The 17,829-nt window shown below is 37.1% G+C and overlaps 1 protein-coding gene across 1 annotated transcript in view; it reads left to right on the top strand.

Annotated features, from left to right (window-relative positions):
- Positions 1 to 3,166: 3,166 nt before the first annotated feature.
- The window catches only part of LOC120429820 (ceramide phosphoethanolamine synthase-like), a 39,542-nt gene continuing 24,879 nt past the window's right edge, over positions 3,167 to 17,829 (top strand). The window contains exon 1 of the mRNA XM_039594879.2: positions 3,167 to 3,921. Coding sequence (XP_039450813.1) covers positions 3,366 to 3,921 — 556 coding nt within the window. The 5' untranslated portion in view covers positions 3,167 to 3,365. The remainder of the gene's footprint in view (positions 3,922 to 17,829) is intronic.

Raw genomic sequence — 17,829 nt, 5'->3', positions numbered from 1 at the left:
CGCGCTGGATGCGCGCCAACCGAACCAGACTATCAATCCGGTGAAGTTGGTGTTCAATTCGGAGCCGGTTGGAACGCGGCCGAGGGGGGCGCAACGTGCACGGTGGTTGAACCAGGTGGAGGAAGATCTGGAAAGTGTGGGAGTTCCGCAGCGGAATTGGAGAGTAGCAGCCCAGGACCGAGTTAGATGGCAACGCATCTGGAGACAGCTCATGACCCGGAGGTTGTACGAGCAGTAAAAGTAAAGTAAGTAAGCCTACCAGCGACTCCACCAGGACAGGATCCAGGGAGACGACTCCTGCACCTGGACTGAGCTAACGACCTTAACTTTTTAGGTTAGTCCGGGGCCAACATTTACTTCCCGTCCGACGGAAGGCGTGATCAGACAAATCTCGTCTCGAAAAATGCCACCGGGACCTTCTGGGATCAAACCCAGGGAGTTCACACACACTACCAAACGTTTGTTTTGATAGTGTTCGTAAGCGCCGTGTAAAAAGTGACAGTACAAAGTGACAAATATGTGTATTGTATGGAAATCAAGGGAATGGTGGAAAGAGAGGAATCACAAATCCGTATAAATAATTTCAAGATTTTTCAGGTGTAAACCGAAAACGTGATCAAAAATTAAAGTGGAAGAATAATGCTTTTAACTGCTTATTTAATTGTCGGTGTACAGGATGCCGCACTGTTTAATCATTTTCTGACGTCCATTCAATTTTGCAGTCCAAACCCATTCATTGAATTGGAAAAATAAAATTCTTTTTTAAATTTTCTTTTCTTGATTTGTGTGCACCTACGTCGAAGACCAAGATTGTTTACTTTTTGCTCTTTGGTCTGACAGTCTTGGTCTGACAGATTTGGTCTGTCAGCTTTATCATGGATTTTGGTCTGGTCTAGGCGAGGGATAGGACACAGCACCTTCCTGATGGAAATAGATCACGAAGGGGGGGGGGGGGGGGGGCGAAGGAATGGGGTCAAGAAACTGCTTTACGAACAGCAGAGCAAAGGGAGAGGGAGCGTTTTCTTGGGGCTTTTCTTCACCCTCTCAGGCTTGCTTCCGCTGCCGCTGCTGTCCATTTAAAAATTCTCTTGACCGATTCCTTCCGAAGTGCATACACCGTTTAAGGAATCGATCAATCGAGTCAGAGGGTATCCTTGATGTCGATTTTTGCCTTCCTCACCTCACTGAGGCAAGGCTATGAAATCACTCGAAAAATGAACTTCTTAAATACACCTCCTAGATATACCTTCACGTATACCAATCCACGCAGAATCATATTCTGAACAAATTTCTGTGGGGATGTGTGTAGACATGATTTCTTTCCACACGATTATCTCAGAACTGGCTGAATCGATTTTGGCTGGATCCGCCTAATTCTGTTCCTTTTGAGGTCCCCTAAGACCCTGGAAATAGTCTGTATTGATTATGTTGATGTATTCATTTTATTTACACGAACTTTTTACTGAAATATACAACTCATAAGACATTGTTTACTAAGACTAGGGGTACAGCATGCAATTGCATAGTGCACCTAATGTTGGCATATCATCACTTTTAAATTCAATTACAGCGCCCCCCCCCCCTTTCTCCTTTATTTTAGAGATTTGGTTAAAAAAGAATTGAAAATTGCTGTTCTGGTAAAAACAATAATTTAAAAAAAAAACTCTAAAATTAATTTGAAAATACAGCCTAAAAAACAACATGAATGTGAGGAAGGCACCAACCACCTTAAGGTGGATTAAGTAACGTTTTTTTTTGTCATCCTAGTGTACAGTCAAACGGAGCGAATCGGGACTACAGCCTGGAAAGGGACAGCAGTATTTAGAACACTTTAAAGCTTTAAGTTTGGGAACTATACACTATTTGTGTTGTTCTGTGTCTGTTATATCCGAAACCAATCAAAAATATCTTAATATTATCCTTTAAAATGACTAAAGCAGCTGAAATAATTCGCCCCATTTGTCCCGACTCGCCCAGATGACGGACGTGATCGTTTCTTAATTTAGAACTTTTATTTTAACAATTTGAAGCGAACTAAACTGCCGTTCTACGCATAATTGTCCCATGTTCGAAAAAGTGCAACTGAGAAAAACGCGATTGAAATTTTTCGACCGTTTTCTGTGTTTCTACGCATAATTCTGGAGCAACATTTGAAAAGGGCGCATAAGCATTTGAACAGCCAGAACTATTTTGCAAATTCCGTGCCAACAGGTTACTATTTAACAAAACCCGCAGTGTTAAAATGTAGCTGGGAAGGCCAGCTATTGGTTTACATTCCGAGTTTTGTGAAAAAGTTTCCTGTTGGCTCGGAATTTGCAAAATCGTTCCAGCTGTCAAAATGCTTATCCGCCCTTTTCTCGTGTTGCTCCAGAATTGTCCCGTGGGTCTATATTCGCCCTATGTGTCCCTAATCGCCCCAGTTAGCAGTTGATCACTCTTTTTTGTGATTCTCTTGCTATACAAAAGGTAAACAAGACATAATACTTAGTAAAACTAATGATTCCGTGTAAGAAAATACTTGGTGGGACAATTATGCGTAGAAGTTTAACGATGGGACAAACAGACTTGGTGTTGTTTTTCATGAGTTTCCGAACAAAGTACCAGATTTTATGTGTTTTTCTTAAAGTACACATCAAACCAAACATAAAAATGTCATAAAGTCAAAATCGCCCAAAACTGACATGGGACAATTATGCGTAGAACGGCAGTAAAGGCTTCCAACAATTCTAAATAGTATGTACATTGACTTATCGTAAGATATAACGCTATTTGAAGTGTTAGTAGCGTGTTAACTACCGTTTTACTGATAAATTCGTGGATAAATTACATGAAAAAAAAACAAGACTTGGTGCCCGTAGTTTGAGAATGATTTCCGACGTGTATTTTAAGCAATTTCGACAATATTTTATTTTCCAGGCAAAGTTGAGTCAGAGGTTGTGCCACAAAAATTAAACTAAATTCAGATCTGCCAAATATTTCTGTCTTGCGGATCACCCTAACGTAGTTTTCAGTAAGAAGTAGCATTCAATGTGTATTCTTCCCGCAGCGTGTAAATATTCCGCGCAAGGGAAGAAGGCAAGAAAGAAAAGAAACCAAAACAAAAACGCAAATAATCTCGCGAACCAAACTCATTCAGTGCGGAGCTGTCAAAAATTTTCATTTTCCATTCATCCAGTGCCTGTTTCGCAGAGTGGACGTCGTCTCTTCTTCGTGGTGCGCGAAGTTCGGAGTGAAGTGAAGTTGGATTCCGCGAATATTGTTTTCCTCTTCTTGCTGGTGCTGTGGCCAAAGATGGTTTTGTGAGGTTTTATTGGCGAAAGTGAATAAAGTGATTGTGCGTGAAACTGAACGGAGCTTCCGTGCAAATGTCGCAAAAGTATGGTGACAACTTGCACAATCTGCTGAGAAACAGTAACAGTTCCGGAGTCCCGGGGGCGGGGGTCAAAATGGCCAACGAGCTGGCAGTGATTAACTGGACCAGGGAGAACGTGGCCGAGTGGGCTCGGAAGGAGGGGCTGAATCGCAAAATTTTCGATTTAATCGTGAAGGAAGAAATCGACGGAAAAGCTTTGCTCACGTTGAGCGAAAACGACATCAAAAGTCTGCGGGAAAATTATGCTTACGCGTTAACGCTGGGTGACATAAAACGGTTCTGGTTCTCCGTTCGGCTGGTGCAAAGACAAAATGTGACCACGCTGGCGTACCTGGGAATGTTGCCGCTTGGGGGCAATGGAAGTCACACGATAGATTCCGGAGTCCCGGGCCATCATCACCATCATCCGTTACTATCCAGCCTGGGCACGAGCTACGCCTCGGCGGACATCAACTTTAGCGAAATCGAGCGGATTTCACCGCCCATGTCGATCGATGGCCGGGCCACCTGCATCCAGCCGGAATTCTTCAAAACAATGATTAGCTTAGGTGAGTCACAAGGGGGGAGATAAGACCCGTTGAAACAGGTGCTACTTTTGAAAGAGTACAAAGATCGGTGTCTTGAAGCCGAGTCAGCTGAATCATTAAACCAAGCCAGTCAGTCACCTAACTGCACACTTGGTGACCTTCGCGAGCGCGGCAGAGTGAAACGATTCAATCTCTCTGACCGATGCTGGGGCCGAACAGATCAAGGTTTACAGTAGAAAATTATGTCATACGACAATCGCAGTTATTGTGGGGGATGGATGGTTTGTATGCAATATTGTCTGCGTTTTTTACGAGTAACTTGTTGTCATTTTTATCCCTTTTAAAACTTGAGAATTCAGAAAAAGATAAAAAAAACACCTACTTGATCCACCTAGATTTTTGTGGAATTGAGAAAATCAAGGTTTGTTTTGACGCAATTTTGTTGTTGATTATATTCAACAAAAAAAAAATATTTTTTTGCAGGCCAAGGGCGAATGATGCTGATGATACCTCTTCAGTTGACGCTTAGGCGAGGAACATCCTGGAAGGATCGTCACTGACTACGTCCGTAGTCCTGTTAGATCATTCTTGGTCAAGACAGTATAGCTCTGGTTGCTTGCGAGTGTCCTATTTTCTTACCTCCACGTTGGCTTGGTTTTCATGATGACCTAGCTGGTGGCCTGTGGAAACGGATCGTAAACCTTTGACCACCGCGGGTCAGAGTCGAGACGGCTAAAAGAAAGGGGCGCAACAATGTGGGAAAGGGAAGTAATTTGTGATTGTAGACGGTATTGTTTTGATTCGCAGTATGTTGAGTCAACTGCTGTGGATGTACCTGAAACATCGCACAACGGGGTTTCTCTTCTCTTTATTCTCAGCTACCACCTATCTCCTATTTTTATTTTGCTCTTCTGATTCCCAATTCTTCACTGATTCTTCTATTTAATATCCAACATTTGATATTAATTTTACTAACTTTTGATTCTCTTATCTCTCAAAGCTTTCCCACTTTTTTCTATCAATTGATACTGCTGGAACAAACTTTTTTTTTTCCTTAAAAATATACTTTTTCTTAATGTACTAGTAATATCAAGTCTATTCATCAGTCGCCTAATCTTTTTTGATTTTATTGTGAATTTATTTATTTGAATAATTCTTTCAAAAAATCAAATCAAATTATTCGCTCTACAGCATTGCCTTGGCGTTCTCGATTGTGAGATTCCTACTCGAAACTAAGTGTTCGAAGGCTTGATTGTTGAGGCAATTGCAAACCTCTTTTTACACCTTAGCTTCCATCCACCCCGGGATTCGAACTGACGACCTTTGGATTGTTAGTCCAACTGCCTACCAGCGACTCCACCGAGACAGGACCCAGGGAAACGACTCCTGCACCTGGACTGAGCTAACGACCTAACCTTTTTAGGTTAGTCCGGGGCCAACATTTACTTCCCGTCCGACGGAAGGCGTGATCAGACAAATCTCGTCTCGAAAAATGCCACCGGGACCGTCTGGGATCAAACCCAGGCCGACAGGGTGAGAGGCAACCACGCTTACCCCTACTCCACGGGTCCCGGTGAATAATTCTTTATCTGTACTATAAATTGTTATTACTATAATCTAAGCTTGTTTTGTATCTCTATTAATTTACTATTGTCTAATTTTACATCTAATACATCTAGTTTCTCATTTTTATTCTTCAAAATACGCTCATCATTCTCTTACTATTGATACTTGATTTTTATAAAATAAATTCTCTTTAACTGTCTATTGTTTTCAATCTTCACCCTTTTTTCAAACAAGTGAGGTTTGAGCCCTTACTCAATTTATGGAATGGTTAAAGGATTAACACAAATATTACTATTGTATTTTTGGTAAACTTTTATAACATGCTTAGGACCAAAAAAATGTAACAAAACACCGCGACAAAAGAAATAGCAACAGATAAACAGACTCAACAATAGGGAAGATTTCAGGAGAAAACAATACACAGTAAAATAACAATAAGTTTTTGAATTCAAACTAAAAATAAAACAGTTTTTGCTTTAATGAAAGTTGATAGGCACACTATAGATGGTTAGGCGCTTATACTTACATCAAACCCTACGGAATGTACCACCCCCGGCCGAGTTAAAATGCGTAACCGGAAAAGAAGGTGTGCATGCCTGGCACGAACACTCAATGCGTGTTCTAGCGTGCTGCTCGTACTGACTCAGAGCAAGGGTGAGATGTAGGAGTAAGGGCAGTGCGTGTTCGTCGGGAACCTAGTGCATAGGATCGGTCAAGGCCCGTTCTTACACTGAAAATAGGGGGATGGCGTCGCTATTTTTAGACCACATTTTCCACTTTTTCTCATCGAAACCGACTACTTTATCGACTTCATTTTGCTGGGCGAGATAGGACGCCGTCTATTTTTAGACGATGACTCATCACTTTTACACTCTTGCGCTTAAAAAAACCAGGTGGCAGCACGATGTAACGCCACGTCCCTATTGCGAATTGCGATTATATTCAACAAAAATTTTCCCTGGGCCTTGAACTATATACAGATTATTGTGATTTTTGGAATCGAAAAATCTGTGTAATACAGATTTATCTGGCATGGCTGTCAAGAGGATTAGGCGGGAATCGAACCCGCGCCCCATAGCAACTTAGGGATCGGCAGCCGAAGCCGCTAACCACCGCGCCACGAGGCCCCAAAGCAAGTACTCAAAAAATCTCGCTAATGCTTCTTATAAGCTGAAAGTTGGCCTGGAAGAACCAGAGCATTAAACACAAATTTTTAACGAATAAAGCTCAACAGAATTGCAAGGTCAGGAGCATTGCCAAAATGTAAATACATGTCATGGCCAGCAATCTCGGCGCCTTGGAACCACCTCGTGGTGGTCAACAATGAACATAAGGTGTAATAAGAAACTGACTATGTTTCACCGATTGAAACTTCGCGTGACCATGAGTCAATCATAGCCGAAATCGCTTAATGTTGTTGTAAAAGCTTTGAACAGAGTTGTTATTTCTGTGCAAAATACCACCTCTTCCTTTAAAATAAAAAGGACAGTTTTTTGGCCTTAAAACGTGATACTTTTCAAATCAAGATATTTTAGTTCGTTTCATCAATTTATGCTTAATAATTTTATCATACATAATTAAACGCAATAAAACATCAAACTTAAACTACGTTTTATTCCAAAATTGACGAGATACTCAATGACGCGGACATTCCGCAGGCTGCGAAATTCCCGTTATACACCGGTCACGGCCTACCTTTCCAAATTATATGCTTTCGCATGAAGCAGAGTGTATCGATTTGCTTTCAATCGGAACATGCCAGAAAATCGTTGCAAATTTCATTATCACGCTCTCCGGATGGAGGTGCCCTTACTCCCTAGGAGGAAGAACGAAATTCCACCGGTTTGAAATTGTTCTCATGATATTTATTTTCAAAAGGGCATAATCAGAGCCGTACCTAGGGTCCACGGCGCCCTTGGCGAAGCATCAATTTGGCGCCCCTCCAAATTTTTCATCATTTTGATATGTTTACTTAAATTTTCAGCGATTGATTCAAAGAGTTTTAATAATATAATGGTAATTGATAGAATAAATATAACAGCTAGAAAATCCAACCACAATTTAATTCTTTGAAGAATATTCAAATTAATGTTTTACTATTTTTAAACCATTTCAATCGATTTATATCTATCCAATATAGATAGGTTGTAACGAAAAGGTGCTTTAGGATTAATGTTGACTGAAAATAGCAGAGTGTTGTTTTATCGTTTTAAACAGAATTTGATCTGACCTAGCTTAAATTTCATTGTATCAGCATTTTCCTGCATTCCTGAAAAAATAGTTTAACTGATTAGAAAATGGACTCCTTTTCAAACTTGTTTTTGGATGGATTCCTTTTGAAACTATTTTTTTTTTCAATTTATTTTTGAAAACAATATTTCTCTTCTCTGTGACTGTGTTTTTTGATTGATATAAAATTCCTAAAATTTGTTTTTTGAAAATTCAAAGCTTCAAACAAAGGCAATTAGTTTTTACCTTTTTAACACATTGAAATTTTTTGTGTTTATTTTTCAACATCTAAAGTTTCTTAAAATTTTGTATAAAAACCATTACACTCAAATAGAGGGTGACGAGCGGGAATTCCCGGGAAATCGACCATTTTTGGACCTCTCGATTCCCGGGAAATTTGGTCGAAGCAAAATTATATAAACAAATAAAAAAAAATTGAAAATTCGAAATTGTTCAGAACATTGGGTGTTCAATGTAAGGTGTTCAAGTTCGAATGAACCAATGCTTCTCTTATCTTCTAATTCAGAAAGTGTAAATTTTAACTTATTAAAAATTCCAATAACTATAATTGGGAAAACTTAAAATAATGTGGACCCCAAAATTAACCTTAAAGCATACTTAGCAGTTAGCCACAAGAAGAAAGTCTATTTTTTTATATTTTTGTTTATTATTTCTAAGAGTATAATTTTCATATCCTCTTTCAAGCATAGCAATTCTTATAATCCATTTTTTTTATTCTTATTATTTTAATTTCGCTGTATCAAGGAAATTTCCTTTTTTGATGTCATGGAGTAATTTTGTGTTTCGCTTAAACCTCAATATTAAATTATATCTTAGAAAAAAACTCTCTTTGTAATCTTTGTAAAGTCCGCCAAATGTGAACATTCGGGTTTTCCGGATCACTATTTCTTCAATGCATATTTACAGTTTTAAAATAGAAAAAAATATTAAAATTGTTGTTTTGAGTCGCTATTTATTATATTGTAAAAATCCCGATACTGGGAAATTATATATTAGCTATTTTGTTATTTCACAAAAATCTAATAACAAGTTCTTACAAAAAGTTGTATTGCAGATTCAGAAAAAAATCAAGAAGTAGATAGTTCCCAAAAATAATGAGGCTACTAATTAACGTTTCATTAAATAAGCATGAATAAATCGTAACTGAATTTATTGAAAAGAAACACATTTATAACTTTTCTTTATACATTACTGGCACTATTGGCATAGTTATAAACACTACCAGGTCCCGGAATTCCCGGGAAATTTCCAAATTCAACTCTCGATTCCCGGGAAATTGAAAATCTCGAGAATAGTCACCCTCTACACACAAAACTTTTAGAACCGTTTGTGTAAATATGAAAATTTAGGCGAAATTACACTGGATAGCCCAACACATAGAATCCATGAAATAAAAAAATGAATGTGAAAGATAAGCAACTTTATCCATTCCATTAAAACATAACAAAACAAAAAATTTCAAGGAAAATGTTACTAACATTCTTCAAATTATTGACCCTAGAAGCAAAATTAAGTGGAACTTTGTGTTTTCCCAAAAAATATTGCTGTTTTTGGAGTTGGAATTTTGCTTTGGTTTAAATTCTAATGGGTCCGCGATAATTGTGTTTTTGCAAATCAAAATTATACAAGAAATTGTATAATATTTTACTTTTACGACTAAAAAGTTGGTGGGCATGCCAATCTATGCAACTTTGTCGAAGACACCCAAATTTTACTTTTTCACTCTTGCTGCAAGCAATTGAATACAAGCAGCAGAATATAATATATTTAGAGCAATTTATGTGCTCTTAAAAAACCAACATTTTTATGTTGAAAAAAAAATATTTTGCTAGAAATTTAACAAAAGTCAAAGCATTTTTTGTGTAAGAAATATTCAATTTAAACACTTCAGTATTTCGAAAACGTAGGCCAATCTCAACGCACAAGTTTGCATTTAAAACGATAAAAATATCTCAAATGCCATTTTCTTTAAACTTGATATATCTTATTCTTTTTATTTTAGATTTTCAATGGAAATGTGTAAATTTCAATTAAATAGCTGATTATATAAAAAAATACTTCAAAACATAAAAAAGCTTGATGGTTCCTGATGCTGGAAAAAATGGTGAAATTTAAATTGAATTTTATATACTGTAGTTGGAATATAAAATCTCTAGCTATTTCAAAGAATTGTTATAAAACCCTGAAATTTTTGCCACTTGAGCGCCCCCTTTGATAAATGAATTGAGAGAATTTAATTTTAAATTTAATTCTGGTACAATTATTGAAATAGTTGATTTTGGCGCCCCAAGTGTTATAAGTAATATTTGTAATATTCCGACCAAGATTATCGAGTTATTTTGTAGTCCTACTTTAAAATTTGGCGCCCCTTTTGTTCTGAATACCTTTCTAGGATTTTATAATAACATGACAAATTTGTACAATCATCGTTTTCGGCGCCCCCCAAGGGCTAGCGCCCTTGGCGGTCGCCAACTGCGCCAACCCCTAGGTACGGCGCTGGGCATAATTCAATCAGCGTTGATTTGTTGAATTGGCCCAGCGCGCGGTCGCCTCGTCGCCTGGCAAATCTACGTCACGAATCACATCATCAGGCCACATTCCTGCTCTTCATTGACGGGGTGGGTTGTGCGTATTTCTCACACATAAGGACTGGCCATATGTGACGGAATTGGAAAGCTCGGGTCGGCAAATATCGGCAGCGTGGCGGGGTGATTCATTTTGGCTGAATACTGAACGAAATCGAAACCGGTTTGGCTATCTGGTGAAGGTGAATTCGTTAACTGAAGCCGTTTGGAAAAAAATGTGGTCAGTGGGTGACATTTGAAAATAGATATTTGATTTTGAACTTTAGTTATCTCTAAAGAATATACCTAACATCAGTATCCTGAGGAATAGGAATAGATCTCGCAAGCTATAGTGACGGTGACACAACACCCAAAAAAATCCCTTGCCTCAGTTTTTTAAAATTGTTTTCACAATTTTTTGGATTTCAATAAATTTAAAAAAAAAGTGTGACGAAAACTGGTTTTGATATGGATAAAAAAATTAATCATAGCCTTTTTGGAAAAGAGGAACCCCAAAATTTCTAATCACAACTTTATAATTGTAAGTCCATCAGTCAATTACTGCAACCTTATCGCAAAGAAAATCACTAGGAAATAGATTAGTCTTTGTTGTTTCACGTGATTATCTCACTCTTGAAACCCATCATCACTCTCGAATCAGCTTCGGGTGGAACACACAAATCTGTTGGTAAACAAATCTATCGTATACTGATAACGTCAGCAGTGTCTTCTTCGAGAATCACTTAAAAACAAAAACAATTTGTCGCAAGTGCGATAAACAAATTAAGGTCATCGAAGCTGTTGTTGGATCGGTTTGCGCTCTTCCAACTTTTTTATTTGCATTGTCTGGTGCGGTGTTGCCGGCCACAATTGGCCGTTGTCACTCAAACGAGTTCAGAATGTGATGTGGTGGCATTCAAACGGAATTTAAACGCCGAAATATCAAACCGCTACGGTTGGGCTGTTGTGACAATTAAAACGTGATTAGGATGCTAATTATGGATCCTGGTGCTGTTTATACCACCAACAACGAACGCAGCGAAACGCCTCTGTCAACAGATCAATCGCGCGGGAAGAGCATGGTCAACGGTTTCGACACATGATCGAGCGCGCGCTGAATTTAGAATCGACTTCCGATTAAACCACTTTTGATCACTAGGATTTAGTAAAAAAAATCATTTTTTCAACACACTGTACAAGTTTAGATTAATATTTAAAAAAATATTAAGATTTTATTTTGTTGATTTTTTCCTTCATAACAACAATAAAACGTATCAGCTTGTACGCTAACAAAACTATCGACGCAGTTTAACGAATGGCCTTGAATGGGGTGAGGAAGGGAAACATTTGAAGCGTGTCTGTGTAAAGTGATAGAAACTAACCATAAAAAACCGGCCAAATCACCGATTGTTTTGGTGTCTTGCTACCCTATTCCAAGGTCATCACCACATATCGCATGATGGCTTTTTTATGTGCTGTTCAAAATAACAAAAAAATATTTTTTCCTGGAACAAACTAAGCACTCGACTACAGAAGTTCCCATCCTTTTGGCCCTACGAACCAGATCTGATTTTTCTGAAGCAGTGGCGATGTTTGATTAAAATTGAAAAAAAAACAACAAATAGCTTTTCGTTAAACAATTTTTATCAGATTTTTTTTAAGTAAACAAATATATAAACTAGTTCTGCAAAGAAGATTAATATATTTTGATTAAAATTGTATTAAAATTGCTTTCGTCGATTACAATTAACAACCTGATATCATTAACTTTAAAAAACATTCAAATTTCATTTGTTGTTGCAGGTTTTTTAAAGTTCAATTTCCTCAACACACCAATACATAAAAAAAATCAATGAGGCATGATAAAATTTATTGAAACAAAATATGGCTCCAAATCGTCTTGACTAAACAATCTTTTTGCATTGTTGTGCACCTTTATTCAAATATTTTACAAAATATTTTAAACTATATTTAAAAGGTGTGGAATATATATTTTTAATAATTTTCAGTAAGTTTTTCTTCAGATTTCAAAGTAGATGGAAAAATATATTTTTGCTCCCTAATTCTTGGCTCATTTGAGACATTTCTAAATATTTTGCTAAAATATTTGTAGTGATATGTATGTATGTGATTGGTTTGAATAATTTACTTTTCCATGTTTTTTATTAAACAAAACTTTATGACTTTAAAGTTGTTAAGGCAAAAAAACCTTATTTTTAAATTACTCATTGATTAAAAAATCAAGTTTAACATAGTTCCTCAAAAAATAAACCTTCAATTTGAAGTAAAAACTGTAAGAATTTTAAAATTTAGTGTATGTTTCTATATTTTCAAACAATTTTTTTTTCATATATTTTACATTTTTAGGAAATGGATAATTTTGTAATCTTGCGTCATTTTTCCGTGTAATAAGGCTGGTAAAATGTTATTTTAAGTTTTTGACTCCAACCCCCCCCCTCCCACTTTTTTCAGTGTATTAAGGGAAAATCTCCACGGTATCCTCAAGTAAGTTTCGCTTGGAGTTGGACGGTTTTTTGGAAGGTGAATGGTCTGAGGAGCCACCCTAGGCGAGTGGTAACGACCGTTTCTGCATTGTTGTTCGAATTCTTCGTGTGTTCTCATTTCTAATGGGAAAGCTTTCAATTCTTCTCATCTCTTATTGGATGAATTCTATCAGTCGCCCAGGCTATTTTTTTAGCGAGGTATTTTTAGATACAATTTCAACTGCGGGATCGAACTCCGCCGTGAGCTTTCAAGTTTTTCATTTAATTTAAATTTTAATGAGTCCAGAACTTTCTCGTTGGGAGCAGATGGGTATCGAACCCAGGACCATTCGCTTATAAAGCGAACATCGTAACCTTATAAGTCTGGATTAAATTTCTATTCAAATTCATATTATTAAAGATATAGAATTAAAATCAATTAAATTCCCTGGGCATGAGTAGAGATCTCAACGCCGTTAGCAATGTTGGCTTAAAAATAAAATTCATTGGATAATATCACCCTCCCCCCAGCCAACATTTTTGCCATGCGAAGCGGGCCTCTAACACTGTGTCTAGGTAACACCTAGCTAGGAGCGATCAGTGGACAAACACAAGAGGTGATCCCAGGGTCGATTAGGAGTTCATGAAGCAAATTAGTCGTCTCCCACCCCTTTTAAATTGAAAAATGAACTCTGAAACCAACGTCTACTCACAACAACAGAAACCGAGGCCTCTTCTAGGCATTGTAGGGTCTAAATTACTGTTTGCCATACAATTTTGAAATCAATGTTTAGAGTATTTAGGATAATTATTTTCAACATTACAATATTTATCTGTTTGTTATCTCCACATAACTTTCTATAACAGGTTTAAAAAAAATACTTTCTGTTGTTACCTAAGCCTTTTGCTTGTTCAACAGACAATTTAGAAATGATAGATGTTAAGCGGAATTAAGCTAGACCATTTAGAAATTTAAAAGTGTATTTAGGTTTAGGCACGCTTATTTTGCCCATGAGCTTCAGTTTTATTTTTATAGATTTGTAGGGTTTATTTCTTCCTAATGAGTTCTTCGTTCCTTAGAAATTAGGAGAAAAAAGATACTGCCGCCACCTTTGCTTAATATTTGCAGGTACCCAGCCTCATCAGCGGAGCTGGTCAAAGGATGACCAAGTCAAACTCGTTACTGAACAATTCCGACATCTACTGGCGAAGGTGATCTAGGATATCTGACGGCGGTTGCGGGGTCGTCCTCTTAAAAGCTAAGTAACAAGTCAGTAAGGTAATCGTATTACAGGCCTGCCTATTATGGTCATGTTGAATACGATTAACTACAACACTAACCATTTAAACTTTCAGCAAACTAGACTTATGACGGACGTGACAAGACGAGGGCCTGTTAAACTGTTAAACATTGTTTTCTGTTGTTTTCTTTGCTTCTGGGAATTAATTGCATAAAAACCATTCTGATTTGTAAAAATTTCCATAGAGTCTCGATCAATCAATAGTGAAATGATATCGGACTAAATTCGTTGATCTGTTGAACTAACGGTTGTCGGATTATGATTGTATCGACCATTGTTGCGAATCGAGGATCTACTGGAATTCTGACGATCAAATGGTCGTCTCTTTTTCAATTCATGACTTGTAAAATATGAACTGTTAATCTATTTTTTTGTTTTTGTTTTTTTTTTTTCTAAGAAGCCAGACAGGTTTCTAAAGAAACGTTCTAGATTTTTTGTCTATTAATTAAAATGTCGGGGATTTAAGATAAGAGTAGCTTTCGGATAGGTTACTTTAAATCTTGTATTCAATTCAAGTTAGGTAGTTATCCGCAAATGAATATTTGGACTTATATGAATAATTGAACATTTTGGACTTATAAATAACACACAACTGTGCATTTATTCTAGAGTCAGATCCATACGGCGTCAGTGTTTATTTGGTCGAAGTGTACTAATTCATTGGCAGATCTGGTTCTAGTTGTAATGTACGACAAGACTACTGACGGACGTGACAGGACGAGGGCCCAGTTTAGAGGTTTCGACATCAACGATGTGCGGCTGGATCACCCTCCCAAAAAAAAACAAAAAAAAAAAAAATTAAAATCAATTAAATTCAACCAATATGTAGTTTCCATATCTCAATATTGATGAATTAGATAGATACTTGAAATACATTTACGCAATAAAATCGTGAATGGGAGATGGACCTCCCAACAAAACAAAACTTACACACTCTTAGGTCAGTAAACTCAATCGGACCGTGTACGCACCGGTTGTTGCGTTTGAAACGGAATTTGTGATTGATTCTGAAAATATTAACTTAAAAATAGCAATAGAAATAGCAACATTTTATTGCCAAATAAAAAAACTGCGAGATTTTTTTTTATACAAATTTGAACGTAAATATGCTTTTTCAAATTAAAAAATATTAAATAATTACATCCCATAAAACACGAACAGATTTTGTTGTTGTCTTATTTAATGTTATTAAGAGCGAGTTTTTCACCGATGTGAAATAGGTCGTATCGAGGTGCTCCGATTTGGATGAAACTTTCAGGGTTTGTTTGTCTATACATGAGATGAACTCATGCCAAATATGAGCCCTCTACGACAAAGGGAAGTGGGGTAAAACGGGCATTGAAGTTTGAGGTCCAAAAAACATGAAAAATCTTAAAATTGCTCGCATTTCCGTAAAACTTCATCAATTCCAACTCTCTTAGATGCATTCAAAAGGTCTTTTGAAGCCCTTCAAAATGTGCTATAGACATCCAGGATTGGTTTTACTTTTTCTCATAGCTTTTGCAAATTACTGTCAAAAATGGATTTTTTTAAAACCTTAATAACTTTTCCCAACAGCCTCCAACACCCATACTCCCATAGGTCAAAAGTTAGGGAATTTCATGGACTATAAGCCTACGGTATTAACTTTTTGGCCAATCGCAGTTTTTCTCATAGTTTGACGATTTTTCTAGAACAAACATTTTAAAACGTTAGTTTTTGCCCTGTAGGCCGTCATAGCGGCATTTTTTGGTCTCAATTTTGTCATATTCGGAATCCTCGGACAATTTCACGTAAGTTAGAAGTATTGGAGTTGTAAATTTGATTGGAAAAATTGCCGTTTAGAATGAATTAAAATATTTTTTGACAATTTGTTGGATTGGGGGTAAAACAGGTTTTCGCCTACTTGATACAGCATTTGACGTATTGGTCATAGGGTTAATAAGATCTTTTTCTTTTTTCAAAAATGTTTTATTTAATTATTTTTAAAAGAAATATTACAACTCCAATACTTCTAACTAACGTGAAATTGTCCGAGGATTCCGAATATGACAAAATTGAGACCAAAAAGTGCCGTCTTCTCGGTCTACAGGGCAAAAACTAACGTTGTAAAATGTTTGTTCTAGAAAAACCGTAAAACTATGAGAAAAACTGCGATTGGCCAAAAAGTTAGTACCGTAGGCTTATAGTCCATGAAATTCCCTAACTTTTGACCTATGGGAGTATGGGTGTTGGAGGCTGTTGGGAAAAGTTATTAAGGTTTTAAAAAAATCCATTTTTAACAGTAATTTGCAAAAGCTATGAGAAAAAGTAAAACCAATCCTGGATGTCTATAGCACATTTTGAAGGGCTTCAAAAGACCATTCGAATGCATCGAAGAGAGTTGGAATTGATGAAGTTTTACGGAAATGCGAGCAATTTTAAGATTTTTCATGTTTTTTGGACCTCAAACTTCAATGCCCGTTTTACCCCACTTCCCTTTGTCGTAGAGGGCTCATATTTGGCATGAGTTCATCTCATGTATAGACAAACAAACCCTGAAAGTTTCATCCAAATCGGAGCACCTCGATACGACCTCTAGAACAAACCGAGCAGAATCTACAAATACTGCCTCTTAAATATTTAAAACAATGTCGAGCTTAACTACGCTAAAGTGATTGAGACCGTAGAAGGTGTCTTTTACCTTCTACGTGGTCCAGAAATAGTAAATTGAAAAGAAAATATAATCAAATAATAATTGTAGAATACTTCGACTAACAAAACAAAGAAACCCATTTTTTTATTGATACATTCCGAATCAATTTGATAAGCAATCAACTATTCGATATGACTTAAATGGGGTAGCAGAACTCGAACATTTTTTTCATGATTGGATTATCTGAAGTGTTATAAAAACTTTCGGGTAATCGGGGCTTCCAATAACCGAGGCTGGACTGTACTGAAAAAAATTCCGATTTTTAAACTTCACTTTACTATCAATTTTAACCATTGAAAATACGTACTCTGCGTGTGTGTTAAACTAATGAAATGTTCGTAGGCCGGCTACGAAATTATAGGAAAGTGCCAAGAGTAAGCGCTTCCTTCTAAATGGTGTGCGCATTAGGGTGTAACAAAAGCGACTTGGCTTGAAGAAACAGTGCACATGTGGGATACATTCTGGAATAAGGTCCAGTTCTCGTCCAGTTTTCAATGTTTAGGTGTGAAAAAAAAACAAATCGATTTCGACTCCAACGATCGCTCAGCAATCGATCAACAAACACGATGACTAAGTGCGAGCGTTCCGGTTTCAAAGTCCACCGTTCGACTGATAGGGAAAAAAGTTTCTTTGTCACTCGTTTCACACTCGTCAAAATAACGACGAATTCCAATGGTTTTGCCTCTTCTCTTTCTGGGAAACCCTCGTTGTTGTTGTCGGTAGACAGTATGTTTTCTCTGGAACAGACCAAGCTGTACGATAAGATATTGCCTCAACAAAGGTTGATGGCTTCAATTTTTATCTCTGCTAGGTGATTGGAAACGTTTTAAAACAATGACCTTATTTCTTGTTCTTAAATTGTGTTTTTGCTTGAGATAATTAAGTGTTAAACAAAAAATCACGTTAAAGTAACGAAAGACAGCGCTCTTCGTTTTAATCTGCTCACATGTTGGTGCAGCAGATTTTGCTCATAAGTCGGTCACTCGGTGGTCAGCTTTCTCCACTTTAATTAGTGATTACATCATCATAGCCATCACGTCACTGGCGGTCGACACCCGGCAGCACCCAGTACGGGTGATTTTCAGGCCGGT

This window comes from Culex pipiens, chromosome 3 (assembly GCF_016801865.2).
Source record: "Culex pipiens pallens isolate TS chromosome 3, TS_CPP_V2, whole genome shotgun sequence".
NCBI lineage: Eukaryota > Metazoa > Arthropoda > Insecta > Diptera > Culicidae > Culex > Culex pipiens.
Note: the sequence above shows the minus strand (reverse complement) of the source record. Positions and strands in the feature narration are given on the sequence as shown.